Source organism: Kogia breviceps, chromosome 12, assembly GCF_026419965.1.
Source record: "Kogia breviceps isolate mKogBre1 chromosome 12, mKogBre1 haplotype 1, whole genome shotgun sequence".
NCBI classification, from domain to species: domain Eukaryota; kingdom Metazoa; phylum Chordata; class Mammalia; order Artiodactyla; family Physeteridae; genus Kogia; species Kogia breviceps.
Genome location: NC_081321.1, coordinates 57,715,671 through 57,741,685, shown reverse-complemented (window position 1 = coordinate 57,741,685; position 26,015 = coordinate 57,715,671). Strand labels below are relative to the sequence as shown.

The following is a 26,015-nucleotide window of genomic DNA, read 5'->3' as shown; positions in this document are numbered from 1 at the left end:
AAGAAAGAGAATTGAATACTGATGTTTTCTGGGACTTTTTATTTTTTATTTTTTTTTTTTTTATTTTTATTTTTTTTTTTTTTTTTGCGGTATGCGGGCCTCTCACTGTTGTGGCCTCTCCCGTTGCGGAGCACAGGCTCCGGACGCGCAGGCCTAGCGGCCATGGCTCACGGGCTTAGTTGCTCCGCGGCATGTGGGATCTTCCCGGACCGGGGCACGAACCCGTGTCTCCTGCATCGGCAGGCGGATTCTCAACCACTGCGCCACCAGGGAAGCCGGACTTTTTATTTTGAAACAAATTTCAGTAACCTTGAGGATGATGTATATTCTTATCTTTACTGAACTGGTTGCCCATCTTCTTTAGGTGTGTAGGAAGAAGAATGGATTTTTTTTTAATCAATGCATTAACATGGGGAAAGGTCAGCTAGTCCATCATGAAGGTCATTTTAAGATAGGCTGGTGCTTGAGCACAAGAACTTCAGTTAGTAAGGAGGAAACAGATTCTAATCTCTTCTCTCCTTCAACCCGCCCCAGCTGCAACCCCACACCAAGGAGTGTACATTAATTGTGAAGGATAAATGCTTCCATTTATACAGTCCTTTGACATTTGCAGGGCATTTCTGAACATGTTATCTCATTAAATTTTCACCAAAAACAAAACAGAGGAGAGAAGTATTATTTTCCATTTCCAGGCTAGAAAACTGAAGTTGAGAGGCTAAAGGGCTTTGCACAGTTATGAAGTGGCTGAGCTGGGACTTGAACCCTGTTCTAGAGAATCACAAGCCCTAAGCCCCGAGTGCCCTGCCCCACAGCCTCAGAGTCAAATCTATGTCCCCAGACAGACCAAGTCTGTCATTCCCCTGTATCATTGCCTTACCAGGCCCAAGTTCTCTTGGCCTTGTGTTTCCCAAGTAACTCTGCAAAGTCCTCTATTAAAGAAAAAAAAATGCTTATGGTCAAAAAGGTGAGAAGTTCTACATGCTACCATGTCCCCTGTTAGAGTCACAGGATACATGAAAGCTGTGCAGGTGGCCATGCTCCACAAAACGGAGATGTCCTGCAGCAAAGGCTCCCCTCGAGCTTGGTTGAGACCACTATTTCTGAAACTGCTTTGACCCCAGATTCCCTTCTTTTTTTAAAAAAAAATTTTATTTATTTATTTATTTATATTTGTCTTTGGCTGCATTGGGTCTTCGTTGCTGCATGCAGGCTTTCTCTAGTTGCGGCGAGCAGGGGCTACTCTTCGTTGCGGTGCATGGGCTTCTCATTGCGGTGGCTTCTCTCTTGTTGCAGAGCACGGGCTCTAGGCACGCGGGCTTCAGTAGTTGTGGCACACAGGCTCTAGAACACAGGCTCAGTAGTTGTGCTGCATGGGCTTAGTTGCTCTGCGGCATGTGGGATGTTCCCGGACCAGGGCTCGAACACGTGTCCCCTGCATTGACAGGCAGATTCCCAACCACTGTGCCACCAGAGAAGCCCCCGGATCCCCTTGTTGTATAGCACATATTAATATTCTGCAGCTCCTCATATTCTGTTACACGTTTGGGAAAACACTGTCATCATTGCCTTGTACAGGCAGTGCCCACACCCAGGACCCTCTGTCCCCAATTCCATAATAAAATTTTAAATATTTTATTATGAAATTTTAAAAAATACATGAACCTAGGGAAAATAGTATAATGAATGTCCATACCCAAACCCCAGTCTCTACAGTTATCAGTATTCTGTGTTCTTTTTGCATTTATAGCCCACATACACTGTTCCCCCAACCCGTGACCTCATTGGAATATTTTAAAGCAAATCCTACTAATACTGTGTATTTAAAAACATATATATTTAATATAATATATTTTATATATTTATATATTATGCATTATTAATAATATTATATATTTTATTATATATATATTTTTATAGTTATATATATTTTTTTCTACAGTTAAGGACCCTTTAAAAATCATGACCACAATCCCATTATCACACCTAACAATTTTAATCATAATCCCTTAATATCATCTAATATCTAGTCAGTGTTAAAATATCCCTAATTATCTCAAAAATTGCTTCTTACATTTAGTATGCGTTAGAATCCAAAGTCTGTACATCGCGTTTGGTTGAAGTCTCTTTTAAATTTCTTTTCATCTATAACAGTCCTCCCTCTGATTTGTTTTCTGTGCCATTTATTTGTTAAAGAAATCAGTTCATTCTCCATAGATTTTCCCACGTTCTGAATGTGACTGACTGCTTTCTCATAATGTATTCCATTTTTCATAACGTAAGGTCATGTATTCCTCTATCTCCCATAATTTTTGTCAGTGGGTCATTAGATCTAGAGGCTTCATTAAGTCTGGCTTCCTTTTTACCACCACATGCTTCACGGGTGGTACTGAGTACTTCCTGTTGCATCATATCAGGAGGCACTTCCTGTCTGTGTCTCTTCTCCATGCTGATGAAATGACAATGGTCATCCACTATAACATTTCCCATCAGCCTTTAGCTTAACGGTTTTGGCAGCCACTGATGACCACTGTCTAGCTCTGTTCTTTAATTAAGGGTTGTAGAATTATATCATACTATATCATAATTGTTTTCCTTCAGCTTTTTCCACAAGACTACGAGTTCCTAGAGGGTAGGAACTTGTTTTCCTTTGCTCTAACCTCAATATTTTTTTTAATCTATTAAATGAATGAACAAATATCCTACAATTATGCTGCTAAAAAGTCAGCATCAATGTTCCATTATTAATTTGTTTTCATTTTCACAAACTCAAACCATACTTAATTTGTAATTTGGGGAAGAGGAGATTATCACATTATAAATAATCGCAAGGGGTGTGTGTATGGCGGGGGGTTCAGACTCCCTGGTTATTGTCAGAGCTTCTTGGGCTCTGTATCACTTGTGTACACCTGCTCAGAACTCTGGAGATGCATTTTGGCAAAGAGCAGGCACCCCTACTGTAAATATCACTGGCTGATTTCCAGGGCAGGGGCAACACGATATGCCAAAGCTCTCCCTCCTCCTTGGACATAACTCCTCTTTCCCCTATTCTCTTCCCCTTCTCTTCCTAACCTCTCTGCGGATTCTATGGTTCTTGTTCTTCAGCCTGCCTTTTCGGTGTTCGAGTTCCCGAGGGTCTGTCCTCAAGGCACAGCTCTTCTTTCTCTCCATCTTCATTCTTCGTGATGTCCTCCACTCCCATGGCTTTGAGAACCACGTAGATGCTCATATCTCCCAAATCTCATTCTCCTTCCCCAGCATTCACCTGAGTAGGACCTGCCTCCTGGACAGTTCCACCAGGAAGCCTTACAGTCATCTCATCTCCAACTCAAAACCGAACTCATTATCTTTCTTTAAAAACACAAACAACAGGGACTTCCCTGGCGGTCCAGTGGTTAGGACTCCGTGCTTCCATTGCAGGGGGCCCAGGTTCGATCCCTGGTTGGGGATCTGACTTCTGTTCCCACAGTCCCCATAGTCACATCCGAGCAGTGACTAAGCCCTGTCCATTCTACCAAGCGTCTTTCTCCTTGTTCTAGCCTCTCCCCTGCCCTGCCCAGCCCTTTACTAACTCCCAGTGGGCCTTCGCAGTAGCCTCCTTGTGGCTCTCCTGCCTCTAGCTTCTGCCCTAACAGCTCCATCACCACTGCCACCACCAAAGTGCTCTCTCGCTGTGTCAACTCCCTGCATAAAAATTGTGGAAAGCTCTTCATTGCTTTAAAATGAAGTTCAAGCTCTTCGTAGCCTGGTTCCAACTTACTTCCCCAGTTTCATGTCATAACGCCACCCATCCCCACTGTTTTAGGGTCTGTCAAAATTAAGGAAGGTCTCCCTCTCTGGGCCAGAATCAACAATTCTTTTGACCATGCTGAATACAGATTTCAATAAGATAGAAATTTTCTCTTTCCTTGTTCTCTATCAAACAAAATCCCATAATATCCAGATATTATCTGTCTTGCTTGAAGGCTCTGCTGAAGGTGGGCTCCTTCTACAGTCTCAGATTCTCAGAACCGGCACCTCTCACTTGGTTCTGAGAGTGAGTGCAAAGGGGTGCGATCCACAGCTGAGCCCCTGTGGGTGACGGTTCCAGCAAAGGAAAAAGGACATTCTGACATCCTCTGTATTACTTTTCTGGGTCCACAGAGAGAGTCAACCTCAACTTTATTCTACCTTATTTGAAAGGCAAAGGGGTGCAGGGCTTCACAAGTTTTGATAAATATATTAAAGAGCAAAGGTTTCTAAACAAGGAGGCATTAGACAGGGAGTTTGCGAGTGTGTCCCTCCTTCTTTTAGCTGCGAGTGTGTCCCTCCTCCTTTTAGCTGTGAGTGTGTCCCTCCTTCTTTTAGCCTGGCTTGGGGCATGTTTGCAGCCTGACTCTGAGAGAGACACTCAGATGGAGCAATAACTTATTAAAGAACAAAAATAGGTGATAGTCACTGTCCGTCAATCTCATCTGCTCCCCACGAGGAGGAAACAGTGGGATGTTATGGGATTCAGTGCTCATTTGGGGGATGGTCCTGGGAGTTTCCCATGACCTATGCACCCTACATTTTAACTCCACTAGACTCCTCACAGTTTTCAGAATATATTTGCACTTTCGTGTTATTTACATCATTTGGAATATCCTATTTCTTTGCTCAAATTCTTAACAAATGTCACCTTTTTCTCTAGCTCTGTATTTTCCTCCCTCCAGAGTAAACCTGATGGCTTCTTCTCATGTATGAAGTTTTATAAACAATTCTGTCTTACGTTTATCACTTTATAGTTGTTTGTTCACATACCTGCCCCTCTGCTAAACTGTGCATTCAGACACCATGAAAGGCTATAAGTACAATCCTATAAATATTATCTCGTACTACAGCTGTTGGTGAAATTGAATGGAACTAAGGCTCCACCCGCTTGCTGGACATAGGAAAAATGATCTTTTATGATGTGAAGTTCATACATTAGACTTTATCTACTTTTCGTTAAGAATAAAGTAGGACAATGAGGTATCACCTCACACCAGTCAGAACGGCCATCATCAAAAAATCTAGAAACAATAAATGCCGGAGAGGGTGTGGAGAAAAGGGAACCCTCTTGCACTGTTGGTGGGAATGTAAATTGATACAGCCACTATGGAAAACAGTATGGAGGTTCCTTAAAAAACTAAAACTAGAACTACCATATGACCCAGCTATCCCACTACTGGGCATATACCCTGAGAAAACCATAATTCAAAAAGAGTCATGTACCACAATGTTCATTGCACCTCTATTTACAATAGCTAGACAACAGAAGCAACCTAAGTGTCCATCAACAGATGAATGGAAGAAGATGTGGCACATATATACAATGGAATATTACTCAGCCATAAAAAGAAACAAAACTGAGTTATTTGTAGTGAGGATGGACCTAGAGTCTGTCATACAGAGTGAAGTGAGTCAGAAAGAGAAAAACAAATACCGTATGCTAACACATACATATGGAATCTAAGAAAAAAATGGTTCTGATAAAACTAGGGGCAGGACAGGAATAAAGGTGCAGACATAGAGAATGGACTTGAGGACATGGGGAAGGGGAAGAGGAAGCTGGGACGAAATGAGAGAGTGGCATGGACATATATACACTACCAAATGTAAAATAGATAGCTAGTGGAAGCAGCTGCATAGCACAGGGAGATCAGCTCGGTGCTTTGTGACGACCTAAAGGGGTGGGATAAGGAGGGTGGGAGGGAGGGAGATGCAAGAGGGAAGAGATATGGGGATATATATGTATACATATAGCTGATTCACTTTGTTGTGCAGCAGAAACTAACACACCATTGTAAAGCAATTATACTCCAATAAAGATGTTAAAAAAATAAAAGAGAGAGAAGCACAACAACAAAAAGATCATAAAGGAAAGTTTTAATAAAGCACAAGCTAGGGAGAAATTCAGGGTAGATTTTTTTTTTTTTTTTTTTTTTTTTTTTTTTTTTTTTTTGCGGTATGCGGGCCTCTCACTGCTGTGGCCTCTCCCGTTGCGGAGCACAGGCTCTGGACGCACAGGCTCAGCGGCCATGGCTCACGGGCGTAGTCGCTCCGCGGCATGTGGGATCCTCCCGGACCAGGGCACGAACCCGCGTCCCCTGCATCGGCAGGCGGACTCTCAACCACTGCGCCACCAGGGAAGCCCCAGGGTAGATTTTGATTCTAAAGTTTAATGCTTTCTTGCACTCCAATTTGACTGTATGTTTTCCAAAAGAAACCATCAAAGTATTGCCCTTACCAGTAGGATAGACCCAGTATTTGACTGAAGAACGTGAACTATCATTATTACTAGGTCAAGTATTATAACTGCCTTTAAGATTTAAAGATCCAAGAACAAAGAAGAGAGATGAAATGTGAATAAAGAATAAAGGAATTCACAAGAAAAAAAAAGAAAGTGGGAAGCACATTAACAATCTGAAGGTTTTAGTAGTAATCATTTTCAAGGGGGTATTCTGTTGGGAAAAGAAGAACTTATATTTAAGACAAGGCAAATTAATGAATTTTAACTGGTTTCAAAGCCCAGGGTGGATCATTGTTGAAGAATTTATTAATTCGGCGTAGCATAGAGATACAAGAGCTCATTCACAGCCAAACTCTAAGTTCTCAAACTCATTTAATATCCCAGTAGAATTGAAAATATGAATTGTGCTTTGGATGGGAGAAAACAGGGAAGTGTCAGTCTATAATTTGGTAGATTGTTTTCAAGATGACAAAAATGATCGCCTATACTAAAAACCATTTTCAGAAGAGTACCCTTCTTGAATTTTCAAGATCAAGGTGTCATAAAACACTCATAACAAGTAGCTCGGTTTGTGAGCAGAAATGCAGAGAATAGTTATTAATATTAACACAGGCCTCACTTATGATTGATTGGCTTCTTTGAAATATCCTAATCTAATGATTATACCAGACCTATATGATGAGGTCCCATGAGTAGATAGATGACCATGCAACCAGGGGCAATGCCTAGTGCCAAGCCATAAAAATAAATACTTGTCCACTTTTAAAGATCATTGATGAGGTAAGATTTTATAGTCTCCTTTTGTGTCTCAAACCTTGAAAATACTCTAAAGCTGACCACATGGATCACCTTAAACATAGGGTCTAGTAATGTTTTTCAATATCCATCTGATTGACAGCAATACAAAGTCTAATACAAGCCATTAATAGTCAAAAGATGTTAGCTGTAGAAGAGACCTTGCTCTCCTTGTTTTATAGATGGGGAAACTGAGATCCCCATCTAGGCCAGCTGGTGGCAGACTGCGAGCCCAGGGTCCCTTATCTGAGCAGCGCTGTGTCACTGAGGGAGCCCAAGGCTGAGTACTAAGGTTACACAAACATGCATTCCCTTATTAGACAGCTCGGTTGGTAGTAAGGAAGGGGGCCCAATGCACAAGTTTGGCCGCCTATGGCTGAGCTTCTGTTGTCATTGGAGGTCTTTGTGGTGTCCTTTTGGTCACCAAAACACTGACTCTTCTATACTTGTTTCTATTTCAAAGTAGTTAGTTTCTAAACCACAGACAAGACGCACCATGCTCCTGCACCCAAATGGTGACTTAGGTCAACAACAACCGGACGCATATCACTATGCCCTGGTAAATATGTTATACAGACATTCAGAGGAGACAGAAATTGCTTTTCCAATCTAGGAGAGTCTGATAAGGCTTCAAAGCAACACAAAATTTGTCACTTTCTCACACAAACACATAATTATATTTAAATTCTGCTTACAATACTTGCTTCAAAAATTCAGGATAGGGCTTCCCTGGTGGCGCCGTGGTTGAGAGTCCGCCTGCCGATGCAGGGGACACGGGTTCGTGCTCCGGTCCAGGAAGATCCCACATGCCGCGGAGCGGCTGGGCCCGTGAGCCATGGCCGCTGAGCCTGCGCGTCCGGAGCCTGTGCTCCGCAACAGAGAGGCCACAACAGTGAGAGGCCCGCGTACTGCAAAAAAAAAAAAAAAAAAAAATTCAGGATAGACTTGTTTTCATACAGGTCGAAATGAAAGTGTGCTGAATTAGCCCATGACTCTTTTTATGAAAATAACTCTGATAGGTGACCAGATTTCATAGCTTAAAATTTGGCTGAAATTTGGTTTTGTCTTGTTCTTTATAACTCATTTTAAACATTACTTCTGGTTAACTCTTCACTCAAATTCTGACCCAAGGAAAGGTGTCGAAGCAGCTTAGAAATTTGAACTAAAAGAATTCTCATCTCTTGAAGCAGAGCCATCATCGGCAGACCATGCATTAAAATATTTTAAAATATCATTCTATTTGTAAAGAATTTAAGCATTTCCTAAAATAAAGAAAAGCTGCACAAAGGAGAGCACAACCTTCTCCAAAGGGACAGCCAAAAAAAAAAAGTAGCTTCCAGATAGCTGACAGGTGGATCTATCCTGTGTAAGCCTCTGTTGTTTTCTGCAGTCAGCCAACATATTTGAGATTCTTCCATGAGTCAGACGCAGATGCTGAGAGAACCAAGATGTACACACCTATTGTATACACCTCCTTTTTCTCACCATACTCCCCCCCCAAAAGGGAATGAAATAGCACAGTATGCAGTGAAATGATTTTCTCATTCAACAATGCAATGAAATTAGGTTTCATCTAAGAAAATTGGTGTAGTGAAAAAGACATGAAGTTTGGGCTCACACACCCAGGATTAAATCCTAGGGTCCCATTTCTCAGCTATGTGACCTTGGAGAAGTTACTTAACTTCTCTGAGTCTCCACTCATATGGATGATTATATCTACTATACGAGGTTGTCAAAATAATCAAATGAGATAATTTACGTAAAATGCACTGCACAGTGTTTGGCATTCGTTTGTATATTTAGTAACTATTTGTGGAGGACCTACTATGGCCAGACATAGTTGTAGGCCTTCACAGAACATACTCTAAATACGCATGTACAGAAAAAACAATGAATAAACACCACCTCTCTGCCCATTATCATTATTCTATCCTCGGTGGTAATAGAAAGCAGTCACTCTTCTACATACTAGAGACCATTAGTGAAGGGATAGATGATCAAGAAATTTGCTAACCATATAGAATCCCATTACTGTTGAGGTTTGGTGAGACTCCCTTGTCTTTCTTTTTTTTTAAAAAATTAATTTATTTTATTTTATTTATTTTTGGCTACATTGGGTCTTTGTTGCTGCTCACGGGCTTTCTCTAGTTGTGGTGAGCAGGGGCTACTCTTTGTTGCGGTGTGCGGGCTTCCCATTGCGGTGGCTTCTCTTGTTGCAGAGCACAGGCTCTAGGCATGCAGGCTCAGTAGTTGTGGCGCACGGGCTTAGTTGCTTCGCGGCATGTGGGATTTTCCCGGACCAGGGCTCGAACCCATGTACCCTGCATTGGCAAGCGGATTCTTAACCACTGCGCCACCAGGGAAGCCCCCCTTGTTTTTCTTATGCTTGAAAATTTGCCTTCCTCTGATATGTCTTCTGCTTTTTCATAGTGTCAGTATGTATACCTACATCAGTGTGTAAGAGATGTTCTCAGAGCAAGGAAGCTACGGAGTGAACAAGAAAACCCCTTGTTTCCAATCTACGAAAATGTGAATCCAGAGTATCACAGAGGTAGGAGCTTACTTCACTAATTTATAAGTTTATTTATCAAACTACAGTGGATTTGGAAACCATTAAAAACCTCAAGCTTTTCCAATGTGCACCGTGCATCTCTTCTTCTACCCAAAGGCTTGAGGGAAAGGCCCTCACAAAGTGGCAACAGGGAAGAGAGGCAGAGTGGAGAGGAGATTTCACGTGGTACCTCTTCCTAGGCCTGGGGTGCCCTCTACTCAGGACTCGGATTAACATTTCTAAGGGATAAGCCTCACTGCTAAGGAGGATGCTTTGAAATAGCAACTGGGAGTTCAAATTGTAAAATCCCTTTGGAGAAGAACTTGGCCACATGTATCAAGGTCCTTAATATGTTCTTTTCACCCAGTATTTCTACTGCCACCCTAAGTACTACAAAAGCTTTATGCATGAAGCTTTTCATAGTTAAAGGTCTGATTGAAAAAATCTAAATGTTTAACAGTGGAGGACTAAGTACACCACAGTGCATTCACTGAGTAGAACACGATGCAGTCATTAAGAATGATATTTTTAAGGATATTATAATAGTATAGATATTCTCATAAATAAGTTAAGTAAGAAAAGAAGAATGTAAAACAAACAAAAACAACACATAAGGGAAAACAAAAAAAGACTGGAAAGAAATATACCACAGTAGTAAAATAAATTTCTCTGAGCAGTAAAATAATATATGATTTTTCTTCCATTTTATGTTTTTTCTAAATTTCCTAGAACAAGCATGTAACATTTTTTTAAATGACAAATTCAGTAAAAAAATGTATAAACTTTGTAAGGCACTGCTTTGATCAGACAATAGTTAATTGACACATGAAGGGTCTGCCTTTTCCTACTCAGGAGCATTGTTAAGATCTAATTTATCACATTGGCTAATTGCAAATTTGAAGTTACATTGTATTAGTTATTTATTACCAGCTAACAAATTACACCAAAACTTAGCAGCTTACCTCTATATTTATTATCTCACAGTTTCTGTAGATCAGGAATTTGGGAGGGGCTTACCTGAGTGGTTCTGGCCCGGGGGTCTCTCATGAGGTTGCAGTCAAGACATTGGCCAGGGCTACAGTCATCTGAAGGCTTGACTGGGGCTGAAGTGCTCACTTCAAGATGTTCACTCATATAGCTGTTGTCATAAGTTTCAGTTTCTTGCCACACGGACCAATATCCACCTATAGATTTTTTTTGGGGGGGGAGACAAACATTATTTTAGAGCTCTTTTATCACCATTTCTAAATGCTCTTCAGTTTTATTTAGTTCTCTGCACCCTCTATACCCACCCATCTAGCCACTATGTTAAATAGTTAATAACCTGTAAAGCACCCATACATAAGAGGGCTGCTACTTAAGGGAGTTCTTTGTAAATCAGATCCTTTTGTTTTGTAAATAATTACCACCTAATTTATCTGTATAGTAAACTGAAGTTTTTGCATGGCAGATTCTTTAAGAAGGTCCAGGATGGAGGGGGCTCTGGAGGATCTTGGAGGTTCCTTTGTATTGTTTTGACTTGTTTAAGAGTCTTTTTTTAGTGTGATCTTGGGTGCTCCTGAAAGAAGCTAACTATGGTATGGTTAGCTTCAGGCATCTGAAAATTAGGATTCAGGAACTAGCTCTGGAACTAACTAGCATTCACAAGCCGTGTAACCCTGAGTGAGTTTCTGTGCCTCTCTGGGTCTTTGGGCTCATCTGTAAAACCAGAGGGGATAGACTGGAATCAGTAGTCCTTTCCAATTCTAGTAGTCTATGGTTCTGAATGCAATGACCTGGGATGGTCTCATCCTAAACCATATTGAGTTTCTGTGAGTCTTTGCCATTTGTCATTTTCATAAACAGAACAAACAACTGTGACACACCCTGCTACAGCCTCTAATTCTGGTGTCCTTCCTTACAGATGCGGGTTATTCAAGGCATTGAGAATGCACCCGGAGATCTCCTGGATCAAAACTATTCACTGTGTGATTTCTTTTTAAAAACTTGCTTCATGCCCTACAGAGGTGCCAGCTATTTCTGTTGATACTATGTATAATTTATTAATCTGGAGAATTTTAAAGAATTTATGTAATTTAAAGGTAACAGATATTATTGTACATAGTTGTATTTTGTAGTTTCTTCTGTAAATATGTATTTTTTCATAATGTTTAATATTAAGCTTTATATAATACTATTTTTCCACACTAAAGTGTTCATGGCTTGTTCTACATAAACTAATTCAACCTGTATCACAGGATGACTGGTAAAGTGTGTACGCAGGTGCTTGCTGTGGTGGGGCCGTGGTTTTTTACCAGTTTTAATACTTACTGGACAGGATAAAGGGCAGGGCTGGAGAGAGCAGGGAGTACAGCGGGCTTGGCTGCACTGCTGTCCCATGAATCTTAGGATCCAAAGATGATCCAAATGCGATTTGGACAAATATAACAATCAAAAGAAGGGACTGGGGAGATGGTATTGAGCAGCACCAAAGGTTAAATGGGTGATTGTGCCTCAGGTGGTTAGTCTCTTCCGTTTCTCCTGCCAGAGGTTCAAGCCAACGTGGTCAGCTCAGGGGCCACATAAGTTAGCGAGCAAGTCCAGGCTGCAGGGCTGAGGGTTCTGAGAGACAACGACCCAAACAGAAGTGATGAATTCCCCAGAGGGGTGGGGTCTGTGAGCGAACGCACCGCTGCCTTCAGCTGTGCACCTGCCCCGTCGTGTAGCTGACACGATCATGATGTTACAGAGAAACTGAGTTAGAGTCGAATTTGCCTTGATAATTATTGTAAACACTTTGTTTTTCTTTTTTATTCACAAACTAAATCCATGAGGAAATTATAAAGTTATTTAAAAATAAAAAAAAAAAAAAAAAAAAGAAGAAGAAGAAGCATGCCACCTGCCCTCCTGACTGGAAACCTAGTCAACATGCAAAGTGCCATCCATAGTGATGGGAAACTTTTTCACTGCATCCACAGTGTGCTGTGTGAACACGCATCCCACGCTGGGATGTGTGTGTTGCCCAAGGGACACACGCTCGTCTTTGTCTCATTTCTTGGGGGCTGCATTCCTAGAAAAGTCAAAATTGCACCAGTCATACTTGGTTTTCTCATTAAAAGAATATTGCAGTGGCATATTAGACTCCTGATCAAAGGGCCTAACATCAATATCTATAGAAATGTCCTCAAAGATCATATCTCGTTAATTTAAAAAATACAAAAACAAAAATTCAGTGGTGCTTAGTATAAAATTTTCCAAAAGCCTTTTTTAGTAAATCATTGAGGTCAAAATATAGGGTAGACACCTTCAGTTGCATTTAATATAAAAAGCACTACATACTCTACCAAGTTGATCTTCAGTGTGTGTGCCTATTTTGACTATAACAAATTTCAGTGAGTCAGAAAGTGAGCATTGCCCTCCCCAAGGTCCAGTTCCGAGAGTCTTCCTGGAGAAAATTTGAGAGACATCTGCACGGTTATCCTCATGGCTACCTGAGAGATGAGTCGGGAATGTTTGCCTTTTTCTCACTACAAATTTCTCTGAAATAAACTTAAGAATTAGAAATCAAGGTTGTTGATCTCACAGCTTCATTTGCAGAAAGAGTACATTTCTTTTCAAAATGTATATTTTTGCTACATACTATAGAGTCCCGTAAGTAATATAAAGGGTGTCATTGGCGTAGTAATGGAAAGTCATTCAATATTCCTAAAAGAGTTATTTATAGTTAAGTAAAGCTCCACCCAAACTGGAAAAATTACCAGGGCTCTTTGAAGTTTATGGAAACAGGAAAAAACTTTATAAGAATGAATGCGAAGAGGATTCCAAGTTTTCACAGAATCATTGTGCTCAATGCCCTTGTGAAATGACAGTGTTAGGCTCTGACCCTGTTTCGGGAAACCAGGTGGCTCTTCTAGAAATGAAAAGGAACAACATACGTGTAAGTGTGGCCGCGGTAGCACCGGGGAGAAAATAAAGGTCGGAGATTTATGAGATATGGTGTCTATTAGGAATAACTTTCCCTGTATTAATAAGAAAAAGCAAGAAATTCAGAAAAACAGAATTTTAAGCTAACGTCGCTGGGCACAAAGCACATTCAAACATGGAAAGAAATTCATTTTTGTCTTTTCATTTATTCAGAAAAGTTTTAGTGCCTGCAACTTGCTAGGCACTGTCCTAGAAACTAGACATTTCTACTTAATAAAGAGAAAACATCACAGTAATAATGCTGGGGTTATTGTTACTATTTTCAGTTAAGCCTGAAAGAGGGCCTCAGTGAGGCAGTGAAGTTACCGAGCACCAGGGCAGCGGCAGCCTTCCGCGGACCGCACACTGGCAAGCACAGATGCTGCCTCTCTAGCAAATCGCTGGACCAAAAAGAGAAAGCAATTAATTGCACAAATCAAGAATTCAAACCATAAAAAACTTACACGTCTGTAACAGTAAATACCCTGGCATATCTGGGGTGGAATCAGAATCATAAAAATGGACGTGACAAGGGAAAATGTATGTTTTTTTAGTCTGATGCAGGACATATTTATTCCTACCCTCCACCTGTCTAATTTTAAATCTCCTTAGCAACAAATATTTCACTATCTTCCCTCTCACCACCACCAAAGACTAAATACATAATCTAGTTGATCTATTTATTAAATTTAGGAGGAGGAAAAAAAGGTTTCCTTGACATTCAGCTCAATTGGATGTATTTTAATTGAATCCCATCATGTGTTAGGTCTTGGTAAACACTCCGTTTCCTGTCGAGGTGGGCATCCTGGCAGTGCACCTGTGCGGTACACTTTAATCATCAAGCCTTCGAAGTGTTATTGAGCTATCAAATCTCAGAAGGGTCCCATCTTGCATCTTAATAACTATTTATCCAAGTTCTTTATAATTAACTCCTTTAATCTCTACTCATTAAATCAATTTCGTATTATTCTGTTTTCTCTGGATAGCAGCCAGTTTTTCAGCTCTTGAATCAGATTTTTCTAAGGCTCATCTTCCTGTCTGGCTCTGCACATACTTGTCCTAAATAATTCACCAGCCCTTAATACTTCTGAGTCCCTCTTTTTCACTACTCTTCCCCTTCTCCCTTTTGAATGTGTTTGCTTTCCTAGTAGAAGGTGATTTTGTTTTCTGTCCATCTTATCTCCTCATACCCATTGGTATTTCATAGTCTTTTCAGGCTCCACTTTATAGAAGAGATGATGATGATTTCACTTTTAAACCCTAAAATGGCCACAGCACACAGCATATTGGGGACAGTTTTATTTGGGAGGGTCTTTAATTAATTTTATTACATCTTGGAAGAAAGCCCAACATGACATGTGAAAATAATATGAAACCACTAAGCAGATGTCCAGCAATACAAAATTAGACTTCACATGCTGTACTTCACACTCTGATTCTCTTAGTGTCTCAGGATCTAGTTTCTTGTATTTAAACACTCTCCTTACTTCTTGCAAGAAAGCTATCAGCCGTATATATACTAAATTCTCATTCACTTAGCTTTCTGCATCTCTAAGGTTGGAATCCTGGAATCATAAACCTGCCAGATCTGGATGACAGTGAGTGATAGAATCTGAGCCCAAACTCTGGGGTCCTCTTGAGTGTTAGTTCACACACGTGAGCCAGACCAAACCTGCCCTGGTGGGAAGAAGAAACAGGTAATAAGCTGCTTGTTTGAGGTAGCAGTTCAAGGACTTTCCAGGTTCCATTTCATTGAAGAAATGAAAGTAATTGATCATCGAAGACACAGTGGCAAGCAGGAATGGCTGATCCTCCCTGAAGTGGCTGTGAGCAAGGATTCAATAGTACCTCATTTCTGAAGAGACAGAGCGGAAAAGGCTGTTATCAGCCCAAATGCACTGTTAAGGTTCTGAGTATTTTTAACCGGAGATTTCAAATCATATCAAGTATTCAAAGATTGTTTCACATCAAGGGGAAAAAATCTATAAACCATGACTGCAGAAAATGAGTGAAATGATGTAAAGAAGGAAAAATATTTGAAAATGGGGCTCTAAGCAGACACCATCAGGAAGAGAAAATGCCATCCCTTCTGTGTGTCCAGACTGTTCTTTGGAGATGTCATATGCTTCTATTAGGGTGTATTATCCTTTGGGGGGGGGTTCACTTTGACTATGCTGGCCAGATGATTTAGCTGATTAAGCAATTGAACTGATTCATTTAGTTTTGTGAATTGACCAGGTGTTTGATGAAATTGAGTTTGGAATTCTGAACACACTACCTTAGATTCTTGTAGTGGATGATGCCTTTGAAAATGTTTGGCCATTTTAGTTAAAATGCAGGGTAACATTTAATGCAGCCATGATAATAGCAAAAATCTGTTCTGTTCTAAAAATGTTTCTAGCAATGGAAATATTTCTGACTAAAAGAAAACTCTTGACTTCTAGGGAGGCTCCCTAGGAATAAATGTATGCAACAAAAATGAGGCATTTTATTTTTTTAAAGGTTGTCTGTAGGGCTTCCCTGGTGGCGCAGTGGTTGAGAGTCCGCCTGCCGATGCAGGGGACACGGGTTGGTGCCCTGGTCCGGAAGGATCCCACATGCCGCGGAGCGGCTGGGCCGGTGAGCCATGGCTGCTGAGCCTGCGCGTCCGGAGCCTGTGCTCCGCAACGGGAGAGGCCACAACAGTGAGAGGCCCGTGTACCGCAAAAAAAAAAAAAAAAAAAGGTTGTCTATATAGCTGCATTCATGAAATAAGGAAATTGTTGGTGAATGCTCTTAAGATAAAGGTTTATGTAATGGAAATAAAAAGATCTATTAACAGATTTACCAAAGATTATTTTTATAACCTATATGCCAATGTACATGATCTTATGTAAGATACCAAAATAAGTTGTTGAAAATGGTGAATAATATCAGATAAATGTAACATGTTCCTTCTAGAATATTCACAAGAGAGTTTAGTTATGGCTGATTTCTGCCTTAAATAATTTCTTTGAAGAAAATCTATCTTCATCCTAAGAGCAAGCGTTTTGTTATGTTTGAGATGTTGTGTTTTCACAGCTGAGTGAGCAGGTAAGCATCCCAACAAGAAAGGAGCATATGCAACTGTGGCTTTAGGAGTATGCTGTAGAGTTGGGTGGTGTTCCCCTGTGAGCTACTGGGAGAGTCTACAATGGCCTTCATGAAATCTCCTAATCTCAGACACACTAACAACCAGGTACACCAATGTTCTTACCTGAAGAGTCTGTAATCTCTGGTTTCCCAGGTGGGACCCATCAGGCTTATAAACTCTGCAATGACAAGAACCAAGTCTTTAAACTCTTTTCTACTCCTACCTTATAGAAATTAGTGCACAGCTCATAGACAATCAACATATACTTTTTTTGAGTGGAAATTGCTCCTGACCCAATACTTTGATTTTTAAAATTTTGTTTTGTTTTAACATCTTTATTGGAGTATAATTGCTTTACAATGGTGTGTTAGTTTCTGCTTTACAACAAAGTGAATCAGCTATACATATACATATATCCCCATATCTCCTCCCTCTTTGCGTCTCCCTCCCACCCTCCCTATCCCACCCCTCTAGGTGGACACAAAGCACCGAGCTGATCTCCCTGTGCTATGCGGCTGCTTCCCACTGGCTATCTAATTTACACTTGGTAGTGTATATATGTCCACCTGGCCCAATACTTTGGATGTTAGGTAGTCAATATCTAATAACGTTATTGTCCATGGAGGCTCTTCTGGCTGTTCCTTGATTTGTGTGAAGCTTAAATAAATAATGTAAATACATCTAGCAACTGAGCTTATTATGTTTTATAATAGAGCACTTTTATTTATTTTTTTTAAATAAGTTTATTGTTTCGGGGGAATGCTACCCTATTTGTGTGTGTGTGTGTGTGTGTGTGTGTGTGTGTGTGTGTGGTACGCGGGCCTCTCACTGTTGTGGCCTCTCCCGTTGCGGAGCACAGGCTCCGGACGCGCAGGCTCAGCGGCCATGGTTCACGGGCCCAGCCGCTCCGTGGCATGTGGGATCTTCCCGGACTGGGGCACGAACCCGTATCCCCTGCATCGGCAGGCAGACTCTCAACCACTGCGCCACCAGGGAAGCCCACTTTTATGTTTTCGATATCATGTATTCTTTCTCTGCAAATCTGGTTATTTAAAATGGCAGTAGATGATTCTATGCTTTTCTTATGGTAGTACCTCCCCACAATATTGTGTCTTTAAGCAACTCTATTTGAAGAAAGCACTTCCTTAGTCTTTCTATTTAAGTTATGTATTTGCTTAATATATTTTCATATTTGTAACTATGGTCAAAAAAATATAGAGAGTGTCTTACACACCTTCTCACTAGTACAGGAATAAAACTGCTGTTTGTTGAAGGAAAGTGTTCTGTCTTTATTTGCCTGTTTCTCATTTATCAATTTCTATCATCTGTCTGCTCAGGAAAAAGGTCAGAAGTGACGGGTTCTAAATGAGAAAAATCTTCTGGGACATCATCATGAAGAACATGGTTGTCTTAACCTTTGTTCCTGTGAGTGCTGAGTTGGTTATCTAGGGCATCACGTACATATAGTAGACTCTCTAGTTGACTGTCTCCAACTAAATTCTTGGTTTCAGTTCTTTAGTTCATTAGTAACCAAAATGTCATCTATCACCAACAGTGCTGATGTATTCTCAGAGGCGCTGCCACAGCTGGATCCCCTGAGCCCTTCAGAGGCATATGTGAAGACATATAAGCGGGTGGTGTGACATTTAGTTAAGAGCTGCTGTGTCTATTTCCAGAATTATTATTTTGTCTTTTTGACTTTTTCATATGTAAGTTGAAAAATCAGTGTCCTTCACAACTCCAGTATTTCATTTTTCTACAACTTACTTAACAGAAATCCTTATTTTTAAAAAATGTGCAATAGATTTACATGTAAAAACCATTAAATCAAAGCCATCCTTTTTTTGAAAAACAGTTTCTGGATTCAGATTAAGTTAGCAAAATAATTTGCCCTATGAGGCTTGACCCTTTTTTTTTTCCAAAGTAGCTGTTTGTTTGATGGCATTTACTCTTAAAGAAAAAGAGAATCTTATGATATGAACTAATCACTTAGTAACTCTGCTGATAACATCCTCCACAATCATAAAATGTTAGAGCTGGAAGGGCCACCTTAGGGATGGACAATGATGGAAACCAAGACATAAGTTTAAAATGACACAGCAAAATAGGATAGTGCTAGAATTGAAACTTGTTTTCCTATTACTTGTGGGGGAGGACCTGTCTACACGTAAATATAGACAAAGAAGAAAGCTTCTCAGATCCAGTGGATGCAGCAGCCATCTCCAACACTGAGACAGAACCTTCAGTGGAGCTTTCAACATTTTGTGTGATTATTCCTTTCATTTTTTGCATGTCATATGTCTGGAGACATCCATTTGCTAAACAAGTTTCAGACTGCTAATTTAGAGTCATACTTTAGCAAAAGTCGTCACAATCTTAAAGCTGAAATAGTATAGAACAGAAAAGGAGAAAACATGATTTTTTAACATAATACTATTATAAAACATTTTTATTAAGGCTAATTAAATCAAAACCCCTAAAACCCAGAAGAGGTTCTACCACTAGATTTTGAAAGAATTGGCAAGGCTTTTAATGTTGCCAATAAAAGGAGCATTCATAATAGATGTGTAAAAAATTAACTGGTAAAATTCAAACTTGAGTAACATAGAAAACCATGCAGGGATGGTTCTGTGTAGGAGTTAACATTCACCAAAGGCCATGCTCACTAAAATATCTCCCTAACCCAGTATCTCCCATGGAAAATTGTACTATTATTTTAGAGAATTGTTGATCTAAATAAAGCTTGCCTTTTTTCTGGGGTTTATTGTAATGATGTAAGAACCTTTGTGTAAAGTGTCTTAATATTAAATTACTTTTCTCTTTGCTTTTGGAGCTCTTGATCCCAGGAAGAAACTTGGCATCTATTTCAGTCTTTAAGAAAGAACCAGCAATGAAATATGTTTCCTGTCTCTGCTACCCTGCTGCAAGCTGTTGGTGGCTAAGAAGTTTCTGTGTCTTACGGCTTGCAGAGGAGCTAAGGTGAAAAACAAGAACAAAAATCAGAACCAAAAAGCTGACAATACAACTATAGAAACAAAGGGCATTAAAAGTGGAAAAGTTCAGAAGTCTGGGAACATTCCTAAATCTAACCTCAATCAGAAAATACCATTTGTAAGAGATATAAATTAAATGTTCAAGCCAATGTTTCATTCCTAAAGAACTTTCCAGTGAACCCTGACCCAGTCTTCACTCAAGTAGATGTTCCTTCCCGACTCATGACAGATGGCTGGGGAAGGAAACAACTGTCTCCCTGCAAAGGATAACACATCAGCAGTAAATAAAGGCAAACTAGGACACAAGAGAAATAAAATGAATCATCCCGCTTTGGTGGAAAAATATGAGGAAGAAGGCAAAGAGGGAGTAAAATTGAAGGTGAGAGCTAGAATCTGAAGGCGCTATTGGGAGTCTTAGACCCCTTGCAGTAGCAGAGGATTTTCTCATTTAAGAGGAAGACACTCTGGACTTCCCTGGTGGCACAGTGGTTAAGAATCTGCCTGCCAATGCAGGGGACATGGGTTCGATCCCTGGGCTGGGAAGATCCCACATGCCATGGAGCAACTAAGCTCATGCGCCACAACTACTGAGCCTGCACTCTACAGCCCGTGAACCACAACTACTGAAGCCCACACACCTAGAGCCCTGCGCCGCAACAAGAGAAGCCACCGCAATGAGAAGCCCGCCCACTGCAAGGAAGAGTAGCCCCAGCTTGTCGCAACTAGAGAAAGCCCGTGCACAGCAACGAAGACCCAACACAGTGAAAAATAAATAAACAAATAAATATTTTTTAAAAAAAGAAAAAAAGAGCAAGACACTCCAAGTCCTGTTTAAAGTGCTACAGAAGGGGACTGCATGTTTAATCTCTAGGCTGGTCACTAATAGTTTGACTCAAGGCTATTATCTTATTGAGTGCCTTCACCTGCCATATACTATTGATTAGTGAACGTTTCTACTTTATAAATAAGAAAGTAGAGGCACAGAGAAGACCAGGATATTGCCCAAAATTTAGCAGAAGAATGGGAATAATAGTTAATGCATGTTATGCGCTAACTGTAGTATCATCTAATTTAACTCTTCACACAGTCTAGTTCTTAGACTTATATGGGAGACAAGGAAACTGAAGTTTAAAGAGGCGAAGTAATTTTCCTAAGGCCATACAGTGCCAGAGCTCCGTTTCCAATCTGAATCCTTCTGACTTCAAAATGCGACCTCTTAACCTCTATGCCAGAGTATCCCAAAGTTTGGTCCCCAAATGGGTTAGAAATGCTGGTTAGAAATGCAAATTCTCAGACTGACACCCTCACAATCCTGTTGAATCTGAAACTCTGGGGATGAAGCCCAGGAATGTGTATTTAACAAGCCCCCCATGTGATCGGATGCATGCTTTTCTGCGTGGAGCCTCTCTGCTTTGCAGTTTCTTGTCAGCCAAATCTAATTCTTTGAGAAGAAACTCTGTCAAACCCCGTATGACAAAGAGGAATAGTAGTGTGTAATATTTTTGACCCCTAGTGCATAATAAGCACTTAATAAACATTAGCAACTATTATTATTATGTTCCAGGTAGCACTCTGTACAGCCTTACCGGTGTTATATCATTTAATTCTTGCAAAACTAAATAAGGCAGGGCCTATAATTATTCCCATTCTAGAGATGACGAAACTGAGGCACAGAGAGAGAGTAAGTATCTGGCCCTGGGTCATAGAGCTGGCAAATGTCGTAGCCTTACTTTGAACATGGACAGAGTAATTCTGAAGCCTGTGTTCTTAACCACTTCCTCCTATACCACAGGTGGGAGAAAAGGTTGATTAATCTCCATAGCTTGAATTAAATTCAATTTGGAGCTTTCAGTTCAGCTTTGCAGACTCATTTATGTGCTGCAAATCACTTCCCTCCAGCCTGACCCTGTTCACTTTTGCTAAAATGTCCATGAATCCATTAGCCTTGATGTTTATGTCCCTCCCAGCATTGTTTACTGAACATGATAGCAGAGTCATCTACTCTAAATGCAATCCCATCTGTTCCCTCTGGGGCCCAGGAACATGCTGGTAAACTATTCTCAGGGTGACAGTCAATTCTTAGGGGAAAGGGACAGTGGTTCTCCCAAGCAGAAGTGGCATGTCAACACAGAATGGGAGACATAAAGAAAGGGAAGTCACCACAGAGAGGAATCCCCAAATAAGGTGGAAGAAATGGGCCCTAAAAGGCAGCTTCCAACTCTCAGAGATTCTAACAACTAGAGGCTACGAAGGTCAGGCCCAGATGACTGCTGAACCAGCGGGGAAAGGAGAGGGACAGGGACGGGCCCCTGCAACACTGTTTAGAACAAGCAAGACAAAGAAAGCAAGCATGACTTAGGCTGTGAAGAGTGAGACGGAATGAAGGATAGGGAGGTCAGGACCTCAAAGGTACCACTGCCACTGTGTCCCCCAAGCCCTAGCCATGAACAAGGAATTTGGGATAGAACGCTCACTCATCACTTCCACTTGGGTAAAGATAGCACCAATCCACCAGACAGAGGTCCAGCAGGAAACGGATGGCATACTCAAAAGGGTATGAGCAGAGCTCAGCAAAGGGACCAATGACCAAGAAGTGGGCGGTCTTCCTGCCTCCACTGGGATTTCCCTGGACCCACCACCTCTTCCCAGGGCCTCAGAACTCAAGGCTGTGCACATACTTGGCTGGACAGCTTGCCACAGGATTGGGGGTAGAGCAGTATATTTAGGCCCACTTAAAAGCTGTGTGACTTTATTAAGTTTCAAGGACAAGCTGTCTTTTCCATCCACATCTCCAAACAGGAAGTCATCAGCAGTTTCTGTATGTGTTGCTGTTTCTATTAACCTTCTAGATAGCCAGCCCTTCTCTAGATCACCGTCTGCCTGGGTTGACATCTCATCATCTCAGCAAATACAGAGGTCCTCTGTATGGTCCCTGTGCCTCTTTCTGGCACTCCAGTCCCCCCTCCCCCACACTGTCACCCAAGTGATTGATCTAAAATATGAAACTGACCATGGGCCTCCTGAAATTGACGAGTGGCTCCCAATTATACACAAGATGCAGTCCAGGATCCTTGGTGGCCATAGAAAGCCTTTGATGACTTGGCCTGTGCCTTCCTCCCCAGCTGTAGCTGTAGCCACTCCTCTCCCTGCAATTTATGCTTCACTGTCTCAAACACTTGTGCTTTCTAGGGTATATGCTGCTGTTCTGTACATTTTTGCTTTGGTATATTCCTTTTTCTGCCCCCTGAAATAGTTCTCGCCTCTTCTCCGACACCCAGGGCCCAGCACAGGGGGCAGGAAGGTCATTAGCCCAGGCTTTACCCTCACAAATGGTCACAAACATAGCCCTTTGATTTATATACAAATAAAGTTGAATGTAGAGTCACAGAGATGCAGACAGGAATGAGAAATGAAGACAAGCTTCATATAACTTTCAACTCGGGCTCATTATTAGATCAATTTGCCTATAATGTTTTATAAAGAAATATTTTTAAAGAAATCCTTTCATTATTTTGTGAACTAAGCAATTTTTATAAGCCTCTTCAGACATATTTTTAGTTTTTCTTTTTCTTTTTTTTTTTTCCTATACCCGGAAGTCTCAAAAATGGCAGTGACCCTCTGTTGACCCTTATTTATTTATTTTTTACAGTAGGTCCTTGTTGGTTATCTGACTGCTCACCAGTTCGCTAACTTGTCTCCCCAAACTCTGCTTCACCCCAGCATTACTTCTGTACCCACAGAGACATTTTTCATTTGTCATGCATAATGCCATATTATGTTGGAATAATTTGTTCTGTGTGTTCTCTATGAGACTTCATAGTTTCTAGAACAGGTTCTCCAAGGCACCAAGTGAACAAATTTGAGATTGATTCCAGATATTATGATGATAATAATAATAATGGAGTAATTATGTAATTGAAATGGACACATTTCAACAAAGTGCCAGGAATCATTCATTTCATTCTCACACATTTAATTAACTCAATCCTCTCCAAAACCCTGTGAGATGAGAAACTGAACCCTAATAACACAGCCAATAAACAGCAGAGTCAGGATTCAAACCCTGGCGATCTGGCTTCAGAGAGGGTGTCAACCAATCTACCAGCAGTTCTCAAACTTTGGTGTGTATCAGAATCATCTGGAGAACTTATTAGTAAAACACAGATTGCTGGGTCCCTTTCACAAAGTTTCTAAATCAGAGCATTTTTACTATGCTCTGGTGTTATAAAAAATAATGAAGCAAAAATTTGAAAGCTATTTCATTAAATTCTTTGAGGATGATTTCATCTCATTAAATAGATAATCATATTTCAGAAAATAAATTTGCAGCTTTTTAAAAGGATTCAACTTTAAAGCGGACTTTGTAAAGACTGAGTTTGCACTTGTAATCATTGGTCTTTTCTCTGGAAGAGCACAGAATTTTGAGACCGTCTGGGTTCACAGAAGCCTGCTAACAAGCTCTGTATTTGCACAATTTTACAATGAGGAAATGCGTTCAGAGAAATCAGTAACCTACTCATAGCTGAGCCAGCAAACAAACCCTCCAGAACGGCTGCCCTGAGAACAGGTTGAGTTCAGGCACAACATTCCCTGATCAACTATCTAGTCACACCATCACCAGCTCAGCCCACTTCCCCACACCCAGTTCTTTCTAACCTTGTTTATTCCTCTGTAAAAGAAAAGCCTTTTGCTGCCTGACAGCTGAGATGCTTGCAAATCTGATAGATGGAACTTCTCTTGCAACAGTCCGCTTCTCCCATTACAACCATCCCTCTCCACTCTACCCACCATTTGCAGTAATTTTTTCAAATAAAGTCTCTCCTTACCTAAACCTGGATTTATTTTGAACTTGATACTAGTTTGGGTTTGCCTCAAAATGCGTACGATCTCTCACCTGCATGGAATCTTAGATACACACTCATGATATTTTTATCCTCATACGGTAGAAAGAATAATGGACCCGGAAAGATGTGAATATGAATATGTTAGGCTACATGGCAAAGGGGAATCAAAGTTGCCGATGGAATTAAGCTGCTACTCAGCTGACTCTGAGATGGAGAGATTATCTTGGATAATTTGGGTGGACCCAGTGTAACCACAAGAGTTCTTATAAATGGAAGTGGGAAGCAGGAGAAAGAGAACCAGAGAGATGATAGCAGTGTGAGAAGAACTGGGCGCAACATTTCTGGTTCTGAAGATGGAAGGAAAGGGCCACGAGCTAAGGAATGCGGATGGCCTCCAGAAGCTGGAAAAACAAAACAAAAAAATGGATTCTTTCCTAGAGTTTCCAGAAGGGATGCAGCCCTGCTGACATTTTGATTTTAGCCCAGTGAGACCCATCTTGGGGTCTGACCTCCAGAACTGTAAAGATAATAAATTTAGGTTGTTTTAAGCCACTAAATTCATGAAAATTTGTTACAATAGCAATGGGAAACTAATATACCCCATTTTACAGAAAACAGATCTGAGGTTTAGAGTTTATATAATTTGTCCAAGGTCATATAAGCAGTAAGTGATGAAGCCAAAACTGAAGCTGAAGTCTCTATAATACAAAGCCCCTATTCCTACTACCATGATAATTTGTAAAACAAGTTCTAATCTCTTCTTCTACATGACGGCTTTTCAAATATTTGTAAGTAGATACCATGTCTTCCTTTAGCCTTCTCTAGGAAAACCCACAATTTCTTTAACAATCCTCAGATGACAGTTTAAGGTCCCCTAACCATCCTGGAAAATATGGCAGCCAAGCTGAACACGGTGCCAGTGAGGCTCCAATACCACCTTTGTGTGTTTCAATTTGTCTTTTGCCAAAATGGAATTTATAACTCATAAAATTTAAACATTACTTTTTGAGTTTAAAAATAATGAGGTGGTAGTTTTCTTATATTGACAAATTGGCTGTGAACTTAATGTTCCTACAAAATGAGTCATTTGAATTGGAACATTAATTTATTTGAGCAGCCGGGTCCACATCACTCTGAGAAAAGGGCCATTGCTCTGTCCCCACATAGATCATCCCATAATAGTCCCAACACCTGACTGTAGTTGTAACGGTTCAGGCTTCCTTCTTGCCTTCCTATGCCAGCTCTCAGATTCTGGAGGTAATAATGCCCCTCTGGAAGAGTGTGCATTTGAAAGTCCACCTGGCCACCTTTGCCCCACCCAGAGAGATCAGCTGTTGCCTACAACTGAGATTCAATGGGACCACATGTTTTTATTAGAGACAAAGTCTCTCCTATAAGAAAAAGTGGGTGAACACTGAGCCTTCGGCTTTGAAATAGCCCTCATGGCCAATAAGGACTGCAAATACATCACAACTGGGAAAGCAGAGATAGAGGGACACACTCAGCTCCCACAGTGGTGCTTTGGTGT

At 40.8% G+C, this 26,015-nt stretch overlaps 1 protein-coding gene across 2 annotated transcripts in view; it reads left to right on the top strand.

Moving 5' to 3' along the window:
- PTPRB (protein tyrosine phosphatase receptor type B) overlaps positions 1-13,143 on the top strand; it is a 117,842-nt gene extending 104,699 nt beyond the window's left edge. For both annotated transcript variants that reach the window (XM_059080210.2, XM_059080212.2), the window contains 2 exons: positions 9,476-9,596; positions 11,500-13,143. In XM_059080210.2, coding sequence (XP_058936193.1) covers positions 9,476-9,596; positions 11,500-11,522 — 144 coding nt within the window. In that variant the 3' untranslated portion in view covers positions 11,523-13,143. The remainder of the gene's footprint in view (positions 1-9,475; positions 9,597-11,499) is intronic.
- Positions 13,144-26,015: the final 12,872 nt, after the last annotated feature.